Here is a 21,504-nt window from a genome sequence, read left to right on the forward strand (position 1 = left end):
GGTCCTAGAGCGCGTGGGCTTCAGTAGTTGCGGTGCATGGGCTCAGTAGTTGCCGCGCGTGGGCTCTAGAGCACAGGCTCAGCAGTTGTGGTGCACAGCCTTAGTTGCTCCGTGGCATGTGGAATCTTCCTGGACCAGGGATTGAATCCATGTCCCCTGAATTGGCAGGCGGATTCTTAACCACTGTGCCAGCAGGGAAGTCCCAGTAAATGCTTTTTAAAAAATATTTTAGTGGCTACTTAAAATTCCATCGTAAATATATATAATTTGTTTAACTAGTAGGAACAATATTTCATTATTCATATGGTTCATTATTTCAATTTTTTGGTCTTAAAATGTGCTGATAAATATATATATATATTTATTTTTTATTTTTTATTTATTTATTTTTTTTGCGTTACGCGGGCCTCTCACTGTTGTGGCCTCTCCCGTTGCGGAGCACAGGCTCCAGACGCACAGGCTCAGCGGCCATGGCTCACGGGCGCAGCCGCTCCGCGGCATGTGGGATCTTCCCGGACGGGGGCAGGAACCCGTGTCCCCTGCATCGGCAGGCAGACTCTCAACCACTGCGCCACCAGGGAAGCCCCATGATAAATATTTTTGTATAAAATTCTGTGCATGAAGCTCTGATTATTTCCTTAGGTTAAGTTTCTAGGAGTAGAATTACTAGGTCAAAATGTATATGTTTTTAAGGCTTCTGAAAATAAAGTACAGATATGACTAATATTTTGTTTGCAAGTATTGACGGCATCTGATGATTATAGACTACTTAAGAACCACCGAAAAATCTTGACGTTTTTCTGTCATAACTGTATCAGACCCCCAGTATTGTTATCTTTTATCTATGAGACGGTATCCACTGAAGAATTCAAATCCCATAATAATAAACTCCAGAGAACCATTATTTCTTTGTGGCCCTTACTGCAGTTGTTATTTTAGTTACTGATGTGATAAGTTTCTCTAACTAGACTATAAACTTCCATAAGGGCAGTAACCGTGTCTGTTTTTCCTTACCAATATTATCTCCAGGGCCTGTCACAGTATAGTAGGCATTCAATAAATATTTGTTGAAGGGGGTTAAAAATATATATTGTATCACAATTGTTAGTACCAAAAATGATGTAGCACTGTATGATTAGGATTGTTTAATTGGATTTTGAATTCAGATGCACTTAGGTTTTATCCTTAGCTTTACCACTTAGTTGCTGGCTGATCTTGGGCAAGTGCCTGGTAGAGTAAATGTTAGTGCTAGTTACTGTTTCCCAGGCTGTTTTTCTAATTCCCATCTATCTCTGGTTATGAATGCCTTCAGAACAGGAATACTGTATGGATCTAGTCAGCACCAGAACCTACTATAGCACCTGACATCATCTAAATAATTTTTGAATTGAAGTTTGTTTCTTTTTTTTTTTGCGGTACGCGGGCCTCTCACTGTTGTGGCCTCTCACGTTGTGGAACACAGGCTCCAGACGCGCAGGCTCAGCGGCCATGGCTCACGGGCCCAGCCGCTCTGCGGCATGTGGGATCTTCCCGGACCGGGGCACGAACCCGTGTCCCCTGCATCGGCAGGCAGACTCTCAACCACTGCGCCACCAGGGAAGCCCTGAATTGAAGTTTTGAATTTAGGATTATGAGACATGTGGCATAAGCTGTAATTAATACCATGCTTCAGCTGTACTGAACTTGTTTTTCTCACAAAACTTCTTGTTCTTTCTAGTACCTGGATTTTACACACATCACTCCCTCTGCCCAGGATAGTCACACCCTCTTTTTACCTTACAAATATCTTGCTTGTCCTTCAGGACTTGGCTTAGGCTTTTCCTTCTCCTAGAAAGAATTCTGTAACATCCCTGAGCAGGTTGCATGTCTTTTCTCTAGAATAGGTTTTTTAATCTTGACACTATTGACATTTTGGGCTGGATTTTTTTTTGTTTGGGGCGGGGGTGTTGTCCTGTTCATTGTAGGATGTAGGCAGCATCCTTGTATGCCTACTATATATGCTAGTACCATCTCCTGAAATCACGACAAACCAAAATGTCTCCAGTCATTCCCAAATGTCCCCTCTAGGCAAAATCACTTCCAGTTGAGTACTACTCTAGAATTCTAGTTCTTAGCAAATAGTAATGTAGTTGCCAGGTATTCTTAGCTGTTTTTTTCCCAATAGAATTTAAGTTCTTTTGATCACAAGGACTGTGCCTTCTAAATTTTTTTATCTCCAGCATCTAGCCATTGTCTGTCATAGAGATAATCAGCAAATATTTGTTAAGTGGATTGAACATAATTTAGTATTATCATGGATCCCAGATATTTACCATTGTAAACTGGGACTTGGGTTAATTATTAAATGAAGTATAAAGGATTCTGCAGGCAGTTTTACAAAAGGAAAATACATCTGATGTTTTCTGTTAGTGGTTTATGCACAGGCAGACATACTATTCCTAGTGTTTGTCCTTACATTGGGTATGTTTTTTGGTTTGTCTGTCCTTCGGTTACTTTGTTAGGCCTAGCTTTTGTTTGGATATTACATGTTTTGAAGTTCAGGTCCATAATTAATAGAGAGAAATAGTGCTGTCTTGATACAGAGTGCACAGTGGTCAATGCACAGTGTTATACCCTTAAGTCTTATGGGTGGAGGGAGTGGTTTTGTTGACTTTAACTCTGCTGTTCAGTAAAAGTCTTAGTAAATAATAGCCTTCTGTTGTCGAATTTTATTTTATTTTGCTTTTTGTTCTTAAATTTTTTTTACTGAAGTATGGTTGTTTACAGTGTTGTGTTCATTCCTCCTGTAGAGCAATGTGATTCGGTTGTATATATGTATACATTCTTTTTTTTTTAATATTTTTTCCATTATGGTTTATCATAGTATATTGAATTTAGTTCTTTGGGCTATACAGTAGGACCTTGTTGTTTATCCCTGTTGTCGAATTTTATAGAGCAGTTTTTTTTTTAACTTTTTTATCTCTTTGTATATTTCTTTGTAGGTGGGTAGATGTTAATGATATTTCTGTGATCTTGGGCAGTAGCTTGTTCCAAAGGCTAAGACTTAGTAGGAGGATTTGAGGAATTAAGGTGATAATATTTTTGAATTTAGTTCTAAATTTGATAATCTTTTCTTATTACTACCTCTTATCTTTTTGGGGGGAGAAGTAGGAGGACTTCCAGCTTCTTTGTTTTTATCACCCCACTCCTACACCAGTACAGAGATAGATAATCATTTTATCCATCACCAGGTTCTTTCATCTCTGTGCCCAAAACAGATCTCAAATCCAATCACTTCTACCATCACCACTGCTAACTATCCCAGTCTAAGCTATTTTCATTTTTTGTTTGGACTGTTGTAATAGCCTTGTTCTTGGTTCTCTTGCTTCCATTATTATCCTCCCCCAATCAGTTGTCCACCCAGCAGCCAAATGACCTTTAAAAACTGTGAGTCAGATCATGTTATTTACCTGTATTAGAAAACTACTCTGGTTTATAATGTCAAATAATCCACCCTCTAACTTGGTCTTAGTTCCTGAACTAATTTTAACTTGAAAGTAGTCACTGTGCTTCTTATCTTTTTCCAGGAGGAATAGCACAGCATGCTGGGCTCTGGATTTAAAGCTGAGCGTTTACGAGTCAATTTGAGATTAGTCATAAACCGTCTTAAACTATTGGAGAAAAAAAAAAGTGAGTTATGCATGATTGCATTATACTTTCTTTCCCAAAATACACCACTGAGTCCTAGCACCTCAATATTGGCTATTTCAGGCTAGCACTATGAAGTCTTAAGGATCCCATATCCTTTAGGTTTTGGATACATTTCTGCTGTCCTTTGTGACTAGTTAGACTGAATCACTTTGTTGCAGGGAAAGGAACATACTCTTGCTGTGGAATAGGTAACGTGACTCCATAGGTGGAAATTTCTGGCTACACAAACAATATTCTCATCTAGACGAGGTAGCAAATTCTAGACTAGATGAGATGAGACTAAATTTGCTAAGGGAGGGTGAGCTAGGATATAGTAGAAACACCCACTTTTCTGTTTTGGGGTGGATGTCTGCCTGCAGGCCAGGGCCCAGTATACTACTACTTTGTGACTGGAGTGGGATTTGTGCTTTAGCGGAACTGGCCCAGAAAGCAAGGAAGGAGATTGCTGACTATCTGGCTGCTGGGAAAGATGAACGAGCTCGAATCCGAGTGGAGCACATTATTCGGGAAGACTACCTTGTGGAGGCCATGGAGATCCTGGAGCTGTACTGTGACCTGCTGCTGGCTCGGTTTGGCCTCATCCAGTCTATGAAGTAAGCTGGTTTGTCTTTTTTTTTTTTTTTTTAAGCTTCATTGAGGTATAGTTATTTAGGAAAAAACTTCACATATTTAATGTGTACAATTTGACGAGTTTGGACATAGGCATACACCTGTACACCATCATCACAATCAAGTTAGAAAACAGTTATCACCTCCAGAAATTTCCTTGTATCCCCCTTTTTTTGATAAGAACATTTAACATGAGATCTGCCTTAAACATTTTAAAGCACTCAATACAGTATTGTTTAACTGTAGGCACAGTGTTGTTCAGCACACCTCTAGAACTTTTTCATCTTGTATAACTGTAATGAAGTAAGGTATTTTAATTTGAAGACCTAAGTCAAATCACCTCTGGAATTTGAGAAAGGAGTAGTAATACTGGTCTCTTCCTACACGTAGGGCGATAGCACTAAGGGACTACCACTTCACATACCCAACAACATTCTTCCTGCTATTCACTTGAAGGCTTGATCTCAAGGTAAACAACTGGTGAAAAGAAAATTTGGAATCTGAAATCAAGAGGCCTAAGTTTGAGTCTTGGCTCAACCATTTTCTGACTTTGTGACCTTGGGCTTGTTACTTGTTTGTGTTTCCCCCTCCAAAATAGGATGACAGTGATGGCTTGAAGCCTAGAGTTATTGTGAGAATCCAGTGAGATTTGTGAAATTGCCTTAGAGGCTATCAAGTATGGGATACAGATGATGGGGTTTTGTTTGTTTGAAAGAATGTTAAATTTTATTTATTTTTTTTTACCTTAATTAGGGAGTTAGATTCTGGTCTGGCTGAATCTGTGTCTACACTGATTTGGGCTGCTCCTCGACTCCAGTCAGAAGTGGCTGAGTTGAAAATTGTGAGTACAACCAGTTTCAGTGATGCATGAAGTTTATCCTATTAGAAAGGTTGGTAAATAAGTCACTTCTGCTTTTTTGACCACATATTTTTGTACCCTTCTCATGCTGCCTTTGAAAAAGTCTTTGTAAACTTGTTTCTTCCTCCTTTTCAGGCCTTATATCATGGAACAGAACAGTGTTTTCCAAACTTGAGTAATTTTTCTAAGGGGCAAAGTTACAAATATCCCCCAGTTTTTTCTTAAATTATTTTTATTGTAACGTTATTTAAGTATGTAAAAATAGAAGAGTTTTTATACAACTGTAAACCAGTAAAGTTAAAATAACATTAATTTAAGGGAACGGATGTTTTGCTTCATTGATTCATTCCACAAATATTTATTGAGCAGATGTTGTGAGTTGGGTGGGTACTGAGAGCACAGTGGTGAGCAAAGTATGACACCAGCCCTACTCTTGTAGCTTAGAGTCTGGTAGAAGAGACAGAAAAATTCACTGAGAAATTGCCTGCCACATCGTGGATATGGTACTGACTGCTCAGGTACAAATTCAGTCGAGTTGTTTTCTCTCCTATTTTCTACATCTTTGCCAGTTATTCACTAGGAGATTGTCTCAGTCTTATCTCCCAACCTATCTTATGAGATTTCCTTGTCTTCTGTATGTTTTTATTTTATTTTTTATTTTTTTATTTTTTTGCGGTACACGGGCCTCTCACTGTTGTGGCCTCTCCCGTTGCGGAGCACAGGCTCCTAACGTGCAGGCTCAGCGGCCATTGCTTACTGGCCCAGCCGCTCTGCGGTATGTGGGATCCTCCCGGACCGGGGCACAAACCCATGTCCCCTGCATCGGCAGTCGGACTCTCAACCACTGCGTCACCAGGGAAGCCCTGTTTTTGTTTTTTAAGAGCTCTTTTTAAGTCTCTGAATATGTATTTTTTTAATAGTCTATTATTTTTGTTTCATGGCTACAATGTCTTCTAACTCTCTGAGAATATTATAGTCCCTTTTTAACTTTTCTTGTTTCTGTATTGTTTCCTTCTATCTATTTCTTAGATTTAAACTATTTTTATAATAGAGGCTTTTCTGAAAGGTTTCATGGCCCTTGGCTGTTCATATTTAAGAGTGAGGTACTAAAAAGTGGATTGGAACCTCTTGTGTGCTTGGGTGGGCTTATTGCCAGATGCCAATTCATTGTTTGTTTGTTTGTTTCTGTTTTTTCCTTCCAGTTTCATTGAGGTGTAATTGACATACAGCACTGTATAAGATGTACAGCATAATGACTTGACTTACATACATCATGAAATGATTATCACAGCAATTTTAGTGAACATCCATCACCTCATATAGATACAAAATTAAATAGAAAAATTTATTTTTGTAATGAGAACTCTTACTATTTACTCTCGGCAGTTTTCATATATAACATACAGCAGTGTTAATTATATTAATCATGTTGTGCATTACATCTCTAGTACTTACTTACCTTACAACTGGAAATTTGTAGTACCTTTTGAGTGCCTTCATCCAATTCCCCCTTCCCTCCCACTCCCTGCCTCTGGTAACCACAAATCTGATCTCTTTTTCTATGAGTTTGTTGCATGTTTGTTTTATTTTTGAAGTGTAATTGACCTACAACATTATGTTGTTCCTGTTACACAACATAGTGATTTTTTTTTATACATTTCAAAATGATCACGATAAGTCTAGTTATGATATGTCACCATACAAACACATTACTTAGTTATTGAGTATATTCCCCACACTGTACATTTCATACTTGTGACTCATTTATTTTGCAGCTGGAACTTTGTACCTCTTAATCTCCCTCACCTATTTCCTCCTCCCACCCACCTCTTGCAACCACCTGATTGTTCTCTGTATCTATGATTCTGTTTCTGTTTTTGTTTGTTCATATGTTTTATTTTCTAGATTCCACATATAAGTGAGATCATATGATATTTTTCTTTCTCTGTCTGACTTATTTCACTTAGCATAATGCCCTCTAGGTCTGTCCATGTTGTTGCAAATGGCAAGATTTCATTCTTTTTTATGGGTAATATTCCATTGTGTATATGTACTGCATTTTCATTCATCTATTGATAGGCACTTGGGTTGCTTCCATATCTTGGTGGTTGTAAATAATGCTTCAGTGAGAATAGGTGTGCATATATATGTTTTTTCTAATTAGTGTTTTTGTTTTCTTTGGATAAATACCCAGGAGTGGAATTGCTGGATCAGATGTTAGTTCTGTTTTTAATCTTTTGAGGAATCTCCATACTGTTTTCCATAGTGGCTATGCCAATTTACATTGCCACTAACAGTACACTAGTGTTCCTTTTTCTCCACATCATCACCAACACTTGTTATTTGTGGTCTTTTTTTTTATGATAGCCATTCTGACAGGTGTGAGGGGATATCTCATTGTGGTTTTGATTTGCAGTTCCTTAATTAGTGATATTGAGCATCTTCTCATGTGCCTGTTGGCCATGTGTTTGTTGTCTTTGGAAAAATGTCTGTTCAGATCTTCTGCCAGTTTTCTAATTGGATTGTATTTTGGTGTTGAGTTGTATGAGTTTTTTTGTATATTTTGGATATTGACCCCTTATCAGATATATTGTTTGCAAATATCTTCTCCCATTCAGTAGGTGGCCTTTTCATTTTGTTGATAGTTTCCTTCACTGTACAAAAGCTTTTTAGTTGGATGTAGTCTCATTTGTTTATTGTTGCTTTTGTTTCCCGTGCCTGAGACACACCCAAAAGAGTATTACTAAGACCAGTGTCAAAGAGTGTACTGCCTGTATTTTTTCCTAGAAGTTTTATGATTTCAGATCTTACGTTTAAGTCTTTAATCTGTTTTGAATTTATTTTTGTGTATGTGTTGAGAGAGTAGTCCAATTTTCCCAGCGCCATTTATTGAAGAGACTATCTTTTACCCATTGTATATTCTTGCCTCCTTTGTTGTAGAATAATTGCCCATATAACTATGGGTTCATTTTTGGGCTCTCTGTTCTGTTTCATTGATTTGTCTGTTTTTATGCCAGTACCGTACTGTTTTGATGACTGCAGCTTTTTTAGTATAGCTTGAAATCAGGGAGCATGATACCTCCAGCACCAGCTTATTGTTAAATGATCTGACTAAGCCCTTTCTTGAGGGAACTCTAGACTGTCAGGAACTAGTTTTCTTTCCTTGGAATGGTCATTTTCCTCAGAGAGGAGTTCTGTCTTCTACCTGGAAGGTATAAGCTGGCTGCATTTTTGAGAGCACAGGGAGAAGGAAGCCAAAGGTATCATTCCTCTCTTAGAGAAGATTTGCACATAATTTTCTTGTTGCCAGTATCTCTGCTCTCTGCTGTGCATGGAGCCCACAGTTCCTTTAGTTTAACCTCCCCAGAGAGTAAGCCTCCTGTATTCTGATAGGGTAGGGAGGGTGGTTATACAGTTTTGTGGGTAGGGGAATGGGAGAGTAGAGGCAACTACTTCTACTTTTAATGTAAATCTTGTTTATAGCCTCTCTTGTACTCCTCCTTTATATCAAGATTAATTCCAGATGAAACAAAGATTTACATGTTTTTTTTTAAAAAATGAAACCTTAAAGAAACAAAGTTAGGCATTAAAAAAAATAATCTCATAGTGGAAAAGGCATAAACATGCCACAAAACCTAAAAGCCATAAACAAAGAGTGATAATATAAGTAAAAAAGATTTCTGCATAGTATAAAGCAGAACAAAAACCATCGTTAACAGACAAATAACAAACTTATAAGTACCCAGTACCACTGAAAGTCTACCTAACACTGAGTGCCCCCTCACTGAACTTCCAGGTATTGGGACCACTCTGGTCTAATAGCACTGTCATCTCCTGCCTGTACTAACTTCTTTTTTTTTTTTTGCGGTACGCAGGCCTCTCACTGTTATGGCCTCTCCCGTTGTGGAGCACAGGCTCCAGACGCGCAGGCTCAGCGGCCATGGCTCACAGGCCCAGCCGCTCCGCAGCATGTGAGATCTTCCCAGACTGGGGCATGAACCGGTGTCCCCTGCATCGGCAGGCGGACTCTCAACCACTGTGCCACCAGGGAAGCCCTGTAGTAACTTCTTGAACGTTTTTTCTACATCTACTTTGGCTTCCTTTAGTCTGTTCACCATTCCATCAGAACGACTAAGGGTTCTGTTCAAAACACTCACCTGATCCTGTCACTACCCCTTGCTTTAAAGTCCTTTAGTAGTTTCCTGTTGTTCTTGTGATAGAAACAAAACTAATAAAGCCTACACGGCCCTGCACTGTCTGGCCCCCATCTGCCTTTCTTCATTTCCTACCACACTCTTCCTTTGGGCCTTGCACAAGAGGCTCACTGATTTTATTTTGGCTTGAGGATTGGCCCTGTTTTTCCAGCAGAGGCCTTTGCACATGCTGTTTTCTTTTCCTGGAATGTTCTTCCTTCCCTCCATGTTTAGTTAACTCCTGATCATCCTTTACATCTCAGTGAAGCATCACTTTATCTGACTTTTCTGATCAGGTCTGATTCTACTGTTGTAAGCAGATAGTTTAGTGTACTTTTCCTTTCCCCTATCACAGCTGCATTTGTACCTTTATCTTTGTGATTATTTGAGTAATGATTGTTTTTACCCAGAGACTGTAAGATTTTATAAGAGTATGTACAATGTCTGTTTTTCTTCATCATTTGTAGTGTATAACATAATGCTTATAATAGAGTTTGGCACATAGTTGCAGCTCAGTGGATGGCTGGATAAACAAATAACTAAATGAATTAATATGTACCCCTTAAGGCTTTACAGACCTAGTCTTTTGGAAATCCTGTTTACTGTTAATAGGAGGAAGCTTGAAGCCCTCTGTAGGAGTGGTTTCCATTTTTATTTACTGTTCTTTTTCTCTGTAGGTTGCTGATCAACTCTGTGCCAAGTATAGCAAGGAATATGGCAAGTTATGTAGGACCAACCAGATTGGAACTGTGAATGACCGGGTAATGAACATAATTGTTAAACATGAAGCAATGGGTGGGGTGGGGGCAGGTTATTTTTATTGCCTGCAGTGAGGCCAGTGGGTACCACTGTAATGTAGGGTTAATCTGGGATTGCACCTTTCATAGTAAGAGAGAGAAGAATGCTGTCTGGCAGTGCAGTCAGCTCCTTACCCCTGTCCTACACCTCTGATTGTGAAGCTTTCCATCATCCTGTGTCATTCCTGATTTTGTACCTTATCCTTTGTGCCACTTGTGATTTATGGAGGTAGAAGTGAGGTGGGGAGAAGGGTAGATGATCTCAAATGTGGAAGGCAGCAATATCAGTCTTTGAGGCATATGTAACCAGAGAATGTGAGAGATACACGGGTCTTGTGCTTTGTGATTGAAAAAAATAATTTAACTGGATGGAGCTTCTTTTTTTCCTCTCAATTTGAAATGTGAGGAACAAAGTTTAAAATTGATACAGGTTAGGCTTAAGCTGGTTGATGCAGGTGCATCTTAACCCTGGATCTTTTACTTACAGCTAATGCACAAACTGAGTGTGGAGGCCCCACCCAAAATCCTGGTGGAGAGATACCTGATTGAAATTGCCAAGAACTACAATGTGCCCTATGAGCCTGACTCTGTGGTCATGGTACGTTTAGAGTCTTTTAGAATACAAAGGAAAATGAGTCTCTCGATGTCACTGTCTTTGAAAAATAACCATTTTCTTTGCACTCAAGTTTGCATATGGGAGTTTAAGCCTTTGTCCAGTTAATGCCTCTGGGGTAACAATAAATACGCCTGCATCTCTCAGAGTATTTAGGGATCAGATGAGATGAATGACTGAAAACACTTTGAAAAGGTACAAACTTTGATACAAATATAAAGTGGCATTATTGCTACTTTTCAGTGAAGTTCAAGGAATTGAGAGGCCCCTATGGGTAGCAAGAAAAGCCTCAAGACCCAGAACAGATCCTGAAAACATCTTTTGTGTGCCTGCCATGTGCTCCAGAAAGCTGAGAATACAGAAAATATATAAACAAGGTCCCTGTCCTAAAGAGGCTTACAGTGAAAGAAGGGCAGATATGCAAATAGTAAATCAGCAATTCATGTTGACTGGGTATAGTATATGTTTTGGTGTGCTGCTCAGACAACCCTCCCCCTGCCTGAAGTACACATTTCAGGACAGAAACATTTATTCCGCCAGCTCTTTTTTTATTTTAAGTAAATTTATTTTTGGCTGCATTGGGTCTTCGTTGCGGTATGTGGGCTTCTCATTGTAGTGGCTTTTCTTGTTGCAGAGCATGGGCTCTAGGTGCACGGGCTTCAGTAGTTGTGGCGCGCGGGCTTAGTTGCTCCGCAGCATGTGGGATCTTCCTGGACCAGGGCTTGAACCCGTGTCCCCTGCGCTGGCAGGCAGATTCTTAACCGCTGCGCCACCAGGGAAGCCCCTCTCCCAGCTCTTGAGAGTATTGATGACTGGTGGCTCACGCAGCTGAGTGTCCCTCCAGCAATGGCCCTCAGAAGACAGCTTCCTTACCCAGGGTCTTTCCTGGGGGCAGCCTGTATTTGGTAACTGGTCATTGCAGGGGATTAAAGACTCTGCCCCTTTGTCCCCAGTTGGGAGCACCTGCTGTAGTCCCAGCCTAGCTCCAGAACTCCCTGGGGGAATTAGCTGACCCCTTTGTTGTGAATGCATGGCAGCCCACCTTCTTCCTTTGCCCAGCCCTGCTTCCTTCATGTCTCCACAGGTGTCTGTCCCAAGAGACCTCTCCAGTAAACTTCTGTCAACGCTAATCACCATCTCAGAGTCAGCTTCCTGGGGAACCTAGCTGGTGACAGGCCTAATGATACGGGTTTCTCTCTTTTTCTTAGGCAGAAGCTCCTCCTGGAGTAGATACAGATCTTATTGATGTTGGATTCACAGATGATGTGAAGAAAGGGGGCCCTGGAAGAGGAGGTGGGGGTGGATTCACAGCACCAGCTGGTGGACTTGATGGAACAGTGCCAATGCCCATGCCCATGCCTATGCCATCTCCAAACACTCCTTTCTCATACCCTCTTCCAAAGGGACCAGTAAGTACACATACAAATAAATATGGATATAAACTCTAGAAAATGTTACAGAAGATGACAAGTTGGCTCTGTGAATACACTCAGGAATTGTAGGTTATCAAGAGGATTTAGCAGTAAGAATATTTGGTATTAGTTTATTGATCATACTGTGGAAAAAATAGCATTGGGATTTGGAGAAAGTCTTTTGGTTCATCTGTAGGTAATGAAGTGGGAAAATCTAGAGAGATGGTACTAGAAAAACTCCTTTTCATGTAGGTTTCTTGAACCTTTGGGACTTGTAGGTATACTAGTAGCATTTTCCAAAAATGAATAACCAATACTTATTACCAGGTCTACCTCCTTTGTAGATAAGAAGATGAAAGTCATTGGTAGTAAGAAAGTCTGGGGACTTCCCTGGCAGTCCAGTGGTTAAGACTCCATGCTTCCACTGCATGGGGCGTGAGTTCGATCCCTGGTCAGGGGACTAAGATCCCACGTGTTGTGCAGTGCGGTCGTCTCCTCTCCCCCAAAAAAGAAAGTCTGGTAAGAAGCTTCCCTTGTAGACATTGAGGCAATTTAGTAATTTGAAGAATAGCCTTTGGGTACAGATCTTTAAAAATCTGGATTCTTCCTAATCACATGTGGTCCTTTTAGGCACTTTTTCTTTTAGGGCTCTTGAATACATGTATTAAATATATATCTTGAATATATATATATGTATTCAATGTGAATATATACACATTGAGAAAATAGTTGTATACACACACATATTTATTTCTCCTTTCCTATTTACACACTTCAGAAATTGCAGATCGGGGCAATGTCTCTGATGTTGCCTTTCTCCTCTTGCAGTCGGATTTCAATGGATTGCCAATGGGAACTTATCAGACCTTTCCCAATATTCATCCACCTCAGATACCAGCAACTCCCCCATCATATGAATCTGTAAGTGCCTGAGCCTCTTTTATAAGCAGCAGGAGAGTGAATCCATGAAGAGAGAGCAAAATAATGGCCACAGGGAAGGCAAAGTTTTGATCAACTAGTACTGGCATTGCTCTATGCTTTGGATTCTTGTGTTGCTTTAATTTTACCCTGGAAATGGGGGGTGGTGGTGGTGGTGGTGGTGGCAGCATCGTTGGTGGCAATGCTTTGTCTGCAGTTAAGCCAGGAATCAGGAAGGAGCTGCAGATCCTGGAAAGTTGGGGTAGGGCACTTGATCAGACTTTTTTTTAGACTAGGCAGAGAATCATATTGAGCTGGTACAGTCTTGGTACTAGAATATAATAATTGAAATACCAGTTTTATAAATTCTCAACACTGTGTAAAGGAATAAGAACCAGATTTTTGTCTTAAACAGATAAGTGTCTAGTAAATTTCAGCCTATAGCATTAATTTTATATTTTAGTCTTATAGTTAGAGCTTGCTGTTATTGCTAATATGGTAATGATGCCTTGAACTGTAGGTGGTTGTAACGGTTTTGGTTGAGAATTAGATGACTTTTCTGCCAGCCTTGTTTGCTCATTTGTTTGCTCATCTAGGGAGATCGCCCTGTTCCTGAGCTTGCTTAGTGTTCTTTCCTTTGGTTTTTACATTGGGCCTGAATTTTTATGTTTTGGTTTTGCACGCATTGAAGCATTGCCCACAGCTGTTTCTAGGAACGAGGTAGAAGATCTTTGTTATTATTTGAGGACTTGGTTCTTGGAGATGAATGCGGTGGTTTAGAATGCTTTCTCTCTGCCTGGAAGGTGAAGGTAACAGATTAAAGAGAGATGTTATGGTGTGGTAAGAATTTTCTTTTCCTCTGCTTGGCAGTTATGAGTTCAACATGGTATCTGTCTGGTTGGAAGAAGATCAGGAAAGGAGTATAGGGGGCGGAGGGGCAGTTTCTTTGGAGCAGTTTCTGTTGCTTTCGCTGAGCAGCTTAGCTTTTGCAACACACATGGGCTTGTACCATTACTTTCACCAGTGATGCCATTGCTTTCTCCTTTGGTCATGATCTTTGTGTTTCAGGTTGATGACATTAATGCTGATAAGAATGTCTCTTCTGCACAGATCATTGGTGAGTCAGAAACCCTCTTGAGAGTTTCTCAGTACTGAACCCTTTGCTGTTTTCTCATCTCTGTTCCTCCCTCAGATTGTTTTTATGCTTGTGGCATTCTACCTACATGCCACGTTGTCTCCCCAAATGCAGTATGGTGGAAATAGAACTCAGGATTTCCCACTTCCAAAAAGAAAAGATCTTTCGTGGCTCCAAAGAATCTCCCAAGTTTCTGTTTCTGGTAGTGGTATCATTATTCTTTTTCACCTTGCAGTTTTCAGTCATCCTCAAGTTCGGTATGTTCCTGCTGCTTCCATTTCCACTGTGCCTGGAAATACCAAAATTGTTTTTAAATTTGGGCATTAAAGAGGGGGAAACAGACATAAATCATAAGTGTATAGCTCAGTGACTTTTCACAAAGCAAGCATGCTCATGTAGCCATTCACTGAAAAATTAAAACACTACCAGCACTTCAGAAACCCAGAGGGGAATATTTTTTTAAATTGGGACAGTTTCATTGAGGTATAATTTACATACAAAAAATACACAGAAGTGTATATTGTGATGAGTTTTGATGTGTCTCCACACACATGCATTATGTAACCACCACCTCAGTAAAGATACAAAACATTTCTATCACCCCAGAAAGTTACCTTGTGTTCCTTTCTAGTCAGTTCCATCCCAGAGGCAAGCACTGTTCTTATTTCCTAAAACTATGGTTTAGGTTGCCTGTTCTAGAACTTAGATACAAATGGAAACATACAGTAGGTAGAGAGGGCGATGATTTTAACTTGTAAGATACAAAACGGAAGACTAGAAATACAGATCACATTCTATTACATCAAACGGTATGGATGTTAACATTCCATATAAAATTTTTTTCCCATAAGCCTTAAAGAGTAGCTCATCCCAATAGAATTCTAGTACCATTTCTTGGACTTTCTTATGGGAGTAGACCTTTGTGAAAGGGGACAGTCCATTGAAATGACTGCTGTGTACCTAAGCCCCATGCACCACACTTTGACTTTCCCTTAAACTTTTTTCTCACTGTAGGAAAGTAAAACATATTCAACCATAATTGGAAAACGTAGCTGTTAATTGTCTGAAAATTTTTATTGACCTTTAGAATTATTTTTTAAAAAACAATGTTTTCTCCAGTATTTTGATTATTTTATTGTTTCTGCCAGGGGGGATTGTGGGGTTTGAGGATCTGAGCCACTGGCATTTTTAACACTGTGCTCCTTACTGTAATTTAATTAGGTCCTGGACCCAAGCCAGAAGCTTCTGCAAAGCCCCCTTCCAGACCCGTGGATACCTATGACAACTTTGTACTGCCAGAATTGCCATCTGTGCCAGACACACTACCAACTGCATCTGCTGGTGCCAACACCTCAGCCTCTGAAGACATTGACTTTGATGATCTTTCCCGGAGATTTGAAGAGCTGAAAAAGAAAACATAGGCTTCCTAAACCAGGCAAGGTCCAAGTTCTGGGAAATGAGACTGAGCAATTTCTCCTTGTAACAAAGAATCTCCATGAAATTCTGCTTCATCTGTTAACCATCACTGAGTACACTCTTCCTCTGGGCTCTCTTCCTGCTCTGACACACTCTGCTGCTTTCCGGTTCTCCATTGCTCCTGAGAGACTAACAACTGGAGATTGTGAGGTTGGAGCAGCTGGCTCCTGGCAGCCTTGCTTGTCCATTTCCTGTCAGTGTGATCCCATTTCTCTCCTTCCTGTCCCACCATCTCTCCACAGGGGAGTGAGAAGGGGAGAGCTGTCAAAGATGGCCGGATGGTGGAGGAGAGTACTTCATGAAGTGTCTCAGCTCTGTGCTGAGGTTCTAGACTTAGAAACAAAGCCTTCCATACAGAGGGATTGGTGGTGAGTGGGATTCAAGGCCAAGTTGTCTATTTTCTCGCTCTAATTTGAATGGGAGAGAGAAAATGGCTCAGGAAGCCATTGTAACAGTTCTTAGAAGCTGGGTCTTCTCATTGACATACACACTACTCCTTGCTGCAGGGCACTGTTCCACCTGGATCCAGTTGCAAACTTTGGAAAGTTGAAGGCCTCTCTTAGTTCTACTGGATTCTCAGGGAGCCCTCTGTGGCCTTTTGCTTTATTTCGAGTGCTGTGTTTCCCTTTTAATAGAGGGCAGCACTGTATATAAATTCCTGTTTTTCCCCATGGCATGTTCTGTTGGATTGCATTGCTGGCCACATACTGGGCAAAAGTCACCATTCAAGGCTAAGGTGGGCTTCCAGTAGCCTTAATAGAAATATTCAAGTCTCTTGAGTAGTGAGCTGGAAAGCCTACAGGTGAAGAGGGGTTCCTGTTTTCATTTGAAAACGTTATGATCAAGAGAACCTTTAAAAACTGATCTCAGATAAATTTTTGGTGCCCATGTGGCTGTAGGTGTTTTGCTCCTTCCCTTGACGGATGAGACTCTTACTGTTTTGCCCCCTAGCTAAGGCCATCCTTCCCCACAAGGATGGATTTGGGACCGGAAGATACGACTTCGGCTTCTGTGTGGTGTATCTGTACACACTTGTTTCAAGCAACTTTAATGTTTTTGATTGATTTGTATGTCATGGCTCAGTAGCTGCTAATAAAGTTAAAAATTCTGTGCCCCGCTTTCTCCATTGTTTTGGTCAAATGACGAGGGTCAGGATTTTAGTGGAGAGTATTTAAGCAAGTGACCCATACTGGGCACAAGCCAGACCTTATTGGCTCCCTGGGTAGGATGCCTGGGGAGTAAGGGGCCCATTTCGATCTCAGTATTTAAGCCCAGATTGTTACCTGTGAGTTGGCTTGGTTACTTCTCTGTACAGGGCTCCCCCTTAGCCAGATCTCATGCTTGTATCTTTAATTAAAGTTGCAGTGAGCTTACTTCTGACTCATGTTTCCCATAGTCATCCTGGAACATGAATGATGTTACTTGGTGTTTGTTTGGCAGCAGAGCTGGTTTATCCTGCACCACTCTTGCAGTGTTAACCCTCTGATAGTGCCAAGTTCCATAAACATAAGAATCTGCAGCTAAGGGGATTTTGATTCTTCACTAACAAAATTAACTAAGTATATTATAAACACCTATAATTTTCTAAAGTACACCATGCAAATAGCAGTATTAATATACTAATAAGTAATAAGCCAAGCGAAGAGGTAACAGGATTAATCTTTTGAAACTTCATTTGTCAGTGGCCATTGCTGTTACAGCCGTTTGCTTACTTACATGTGTTCTGGTGTTGCTGTATTCCTAACAAACTTGAGAGCTTCAGTAGCAGCATATCCATCAGTGCAGCTTCTTTCTGAGTCTGCTGGAAGACAAAAAGAGAAAAGCAAGGAAATCGAAATTGCTGCTAATGGTGGAGGAAAAAAGTACCAAAGATATATTTTTTAAAAAGTAGATATAAAGTGTAAAGATACTGTTTCCTTTAATGGTTTACTGTCAGGCCTTGGAGTGTTTCTGCTACTTAACAGTGGAGGGTCAGCTATTTATAGGACAGTGGATGTAGAACATAATGTACTTTTGGTAAATTGGGTTTCCTAGGAAAATGGTTGGCAGAGCTGTGGAGACTAATAAAGGGAGTATGCTGATACTGTGCGTTATGTCAGTCTGTAATCTTAAGAGCAGCTAAAATTGAGCTTTTCCAGTGATAAAATCATGATACGGTTTATATTTCAATTACTGAGTCAGAGTTACTTACCTTAAAGGACTTTCTTTCTTTACCAAAGGTCATTAAAATGGCAGAAACAAAAAGGTTAATGATCACAAATACCATCAAAACGACACTGGTTAGGAGAATAAGAAAGGAGCCCAGGACTGGGTTTAAAGCAATAACCTGAAAAGACAATAGGACATTTCGAATTTAAACACTGAGAGTTTAATATCTACTTTAAAAATGTAAGATATATGCTAACATTTGGGATATATTCACGTAAGGAAACACTTATGTCTGGTGGAAACTAGAAAAGCAAAAATATTAAAAAGGAAAATACTTTTGAGTGGACAGAAAAGCAAGAGTGACTGACTGTAAGAGTGTAAATAATTGTGCCTTCAGGGCTTTCACAAGAAGAAAACAGGTGAGTTGTAATGGAATTATAAGTGACTCAAAGCCCTTGTGAGTTGTTGGCAATTCTGGAAAATATTTCTAAACATGGAAGCTTCAAGGAATAGCAAAAGTGTGTTGGAAAAAATACATAGATACCAGCAGTGCTAATGAAAACTGTCTCTGCCATTCCAAGCACTTTCTACTCTGAACATAGGAGCATTTCAATACAGTTTAAAAGGTTAGCCATAGAAAACTGGCTTTTACTGCTTTTTCTAGATTTTTTTTAATCGTTATCTTTAAAAGTATAATTACTGAGTTTTGCCATTCTTGCCTTTTCAGTACAAAGAGATCTTTCTCTTACTAGAATGGTTTCCAGTAAAATTTGGTTTCCAAATTCTTTAATTTAGGTGTTCCTTTTAAAAATGATTATTTTCCTTTGGTATTGGCTCATTCATTATTGCCACTGGGCACTGTTTAAAAAAAAAAACACCCAACAACTTAGAGGATGAATACTTGCAATAAATACTATTGTGATGGAAATCTCTGTGACAGAGATATTATAATGGCTACCAGCTTATATCTACTTATTTTAAAAGAGCTTAATCATAACTCCAGGTAAACCAAACAGTTTGGGCAAACGCTGAGTTTGTGATGCAAGACTATTCCCAGTAAGTATACTCCATTTTCCCTTTTAAGTCAAAAAGTAGGTGTCAGCAAAAGTTTATTATGATTGTTACTTCTTTAAGAGCTTTAGTATATAAAGTGTTCCAGGGGTGAGGACTTCATTCCCTAGTGATTGGGGCTGGAACCACAACAAAACAGTCCACCCAAAATAGCAGTTATGTTAATCTTTCTTAGATTTTAGGAAGGTGGTGGTAACTTTCCACGTTAGAAACTATGTTAATTTACCCATTTTAATTAGTAACCTTTGATTTCTAGAGTATCAGAATGATGAGCTTTGATGAAAATCTTGCCAGTTTCACTAATTTGAATTGCAGTTTTTTTCTTATCAAATCTATATGTGCTAGTGTTTGGAACCCAAAACCTCACCTGGGTTTCCTACTTTATTTTTTATGTTGAGTAGAAAGGGATTTGTGTAGGTAGTTCCTGGGAGAAAATAACAGCCTCTCTGAAATTAGTATTTATAAACAGAAATAACTGCAGTTCTTTCTGGACTTGTACCTCCCTAATTTTTCTTTTTTAAGTCACTTCCAATTGTACCCTTCAAAGGGCCGTTGAGAAAGCAGTAGCAATCATGTTAATCTGGCCAGGTGTGAGAACACAAGTTCAGGCCCAGTGTCTTTGGCAGTAAGATTAAGGATAGAAGAAGTGAGAAAGGTGGGACTATGTGCTTAGGAAAGGAAGGATTTCTGAAGGTAACAGCCACTCAAAAGCTATACAGTATCTATAGGTAATACCATAAAATAATGGCAAAGGAACTACGTTTCTCCCTTTTCCAGTATGCAGTGGTACAGTAGGGGCTGCTCTTATAAGCAATTCTCCCCTTGTTTGATATATTAAGCCAAATAGAATTCTGCAGGGAAACCAGGAATAGGGTTTTTACCTCCTTGTGATGAGAGATTCCCATCAGGAGACCAACAACAGTCACTGCTGAACTGAGACAAGTTCGGTAGTCAGAGATGCTCCATCCAAACAGCAGGTTAAACTGAAAAAGAGAGAACTATCAGATGGGGGTGGAGAGCAGTAGAGGGGACTGCACTTCTTTGGGTCCTGAGGTGCTTGATAATGGTGAGGTCAAGGTAGAAACAATGGAATAGAAATTAAGGAAGTTCCTTAGTGGCCATTCAAATTGCTATGCCTAAAAACTACATAGAATTCTTCTGTAATTACAGTGTTTTCATATAAATTTGACTTTCATATAGTTCATCCTGTGAACTAAATGTTATCCCCATTTTAGAGATGAAACAAATGTCTTGAGTTTATCATACTGCTAGTTAACTATGGGCCTACACAACTAAAACCAGCTCCACTGTCTTCTCCAAAACTCATTGCCAACTTGAACTGATGGTTTTCCATTTAGTGACCTTTTCTAAGTAAGGGAAGCAATGTGATTCCAAGACTACAGAACTTAGGAAAAGACAGACGCTAGATGCAGCAAAAGCAGTTCTAAGAGGGAAGTTTATAGCAATAAATGCTTACATTAATAGAAATCTCAAATAAAAAACCTAGCTTTGCTGCTCAAGGAACTAGTAACTGAGCCTAAAGTTACAAGAAGAAATGAAGTAATAAAGATTAGAGCAGAAATAGCGACTAGAAAGACAACAGAAAAAAAAGTTAGCTTTTTTGAACAACAAAAGTGACAAGCCTTTAGCTAGACTAACCAAGAAAAGAAAAAGGATTCTAATAAAATTACATAAACGAAAGAGGAGACATTATAACTGATACCACAAAAATACAAAGGATCATAAGAGACTACTAGGAATAATTACACGGCAACAAACTGGATAACCTAGAAAAAATGGATAAATTGCTACAAACATACAACTGAATAATGAATAAACAGAAAACCTGAACATATGAAGTATAAGTAAGGAGACTGAAGCAGTAATCAAAAACCTCTCAACAAAGAAAAGCCCAGGACCAGATAGCTTCATGGGTGAATTCTATCAAACATTTAAACTTTTAAATTCTCGGACTTCCCTGGTGGTCCAGTGGTTAGGACTCTGTATTTTCCACTGCAGGGGGTTGTGGGTTCGATCCCTGGTCAGGAAACTAAGATCCCATGTAAGTCAATAAATGTGATACACCATATTAAAAGAATGAAGGATTAAAAACATCTCCATTGTACATATATACAATGGAATATTACTCAGCCATAAAACAAAACGAAATTGAGTTATTTGTAGTGAGGTAGATGGACCTAGAGTCTGTCATACAGAGTGAAGTAAGTCAGAAAGAAAAATACCGTATACTAACATATATATGGAATCTAAGAAAAAAAAATCGTCATGAAGAACCTAGGGGTAAGATGGGAATAAAGACACAGACCTACTAGAGAATGGACTTGATATGGGGAGGGGGAAGGGTAAGCTGTGACAAAGTGAGAGAGTGGCATGGACATACATACACTACCAAACATAAAATAGCTAGCTAGTGGGAAGCAGCCGCATAGCACAGGGAGATCAGCTTGGTGCTTTGTGACCACCTAGAGGGGTGGGAGGGAGGGAGATGCAAGAGGGAAGAGATATGGGAACATATGTATATGTATAACTGATTCACTTTGTTATAAAGCAGAAACTAACACA

The 21,504-nt window shown here is 39.6% G+C and overlaps 2 protein-coding genes across 7 annotated transcripts in view; one reads left to right on the top strand and one right to left on the bottom strand.

Moving 5' to 3' along the window:
* Positions 1–17,255, top strand: part of IST1 (IST1 factor associated with ESCRT-III) — a 31,753-nt gene extending 14,498 nt beyond the window's left edge. For 2 of the 6 annotated variants that reach the window (XM_079908728.1, XM_079908727.1), the window contains exons 2-10: positions 3,567–3,669; positions 4,103–4,283; positions 5,053–5,140; positions 10,029–10,112; positions 10,636–10,746; positions 11,970–12,170; positions 12,952–13,094; positions 14,160–14,208; positions 15,448–17,254. In XM_079908728.1, the coding sequence (XP_079764854.1) occupies positions 3,582–3,669; positions 4,103–4,283; positions 5,053–5,140; positions 10,029–10,112; positions 10,636–10,746; positions 11,970–12,170; positions 12,952–13,094; positions 14,160–14,208; positions 15,448–15,633 (1,131 nt within the window). In that variant the 5' untranslated portion in view covers positions 3,567–3,581 and the 3' untranslated portion in view covers positions 15,634–17,254. Of the gene's footprint in view, positions 1–3,566; positions 3,670–4,102; positions 4,284–5,052; positions 5,141–10,028; positions 10,113–10,635; positions 10,747–11,969; positions 12,171–12,951; positions 13,095–14,159; positions 14,209–15,447 lie in introns of all 6 variants that reach the window. The other 4 variants (XM_079908729.1, XM_079908730.1, XM_079908732.1 and 1 more) reach the window with 3 other exon arrangements.
* A 114-nt stretch (positions 17,256–17,369) lies between these two features.
* The window catches only part of PKD1L3 (polycystin 1 like 3, transient receptor potential channel interacting), a 60,575-nt gene continuing 56,440 nt past the window's right edge, over positions 17,370–21,504 (bottom strand). Inside the window, 3 exon segments of the mRNA XM_079907891.1 lie at positions 17,370–17,500; positions 17,894–18,028; positions 19,803–19,904. Of these exon segments, the coding sequence (XP_079764017.1) occupies positions 17,411–17,500; positions 17,894–18,028; positions 19,803–19,904 (327 nt within the window). The 3' untranslated portion in view covers positions 17,370–17,410.

The sequence above is a fragment of the Stenella coeruleoalba genome, assembly GCF_951394435.1.
Source record: "Stenella coeruleoalba genome assembly, chromosome: 20".
Classification (NCBI taxonomy): Eukaryota; Metazoa; Chordata; class Mammalia; order Artiodactyla; family Delphinidae; genus Stenella; species Stenella coeruleoalba.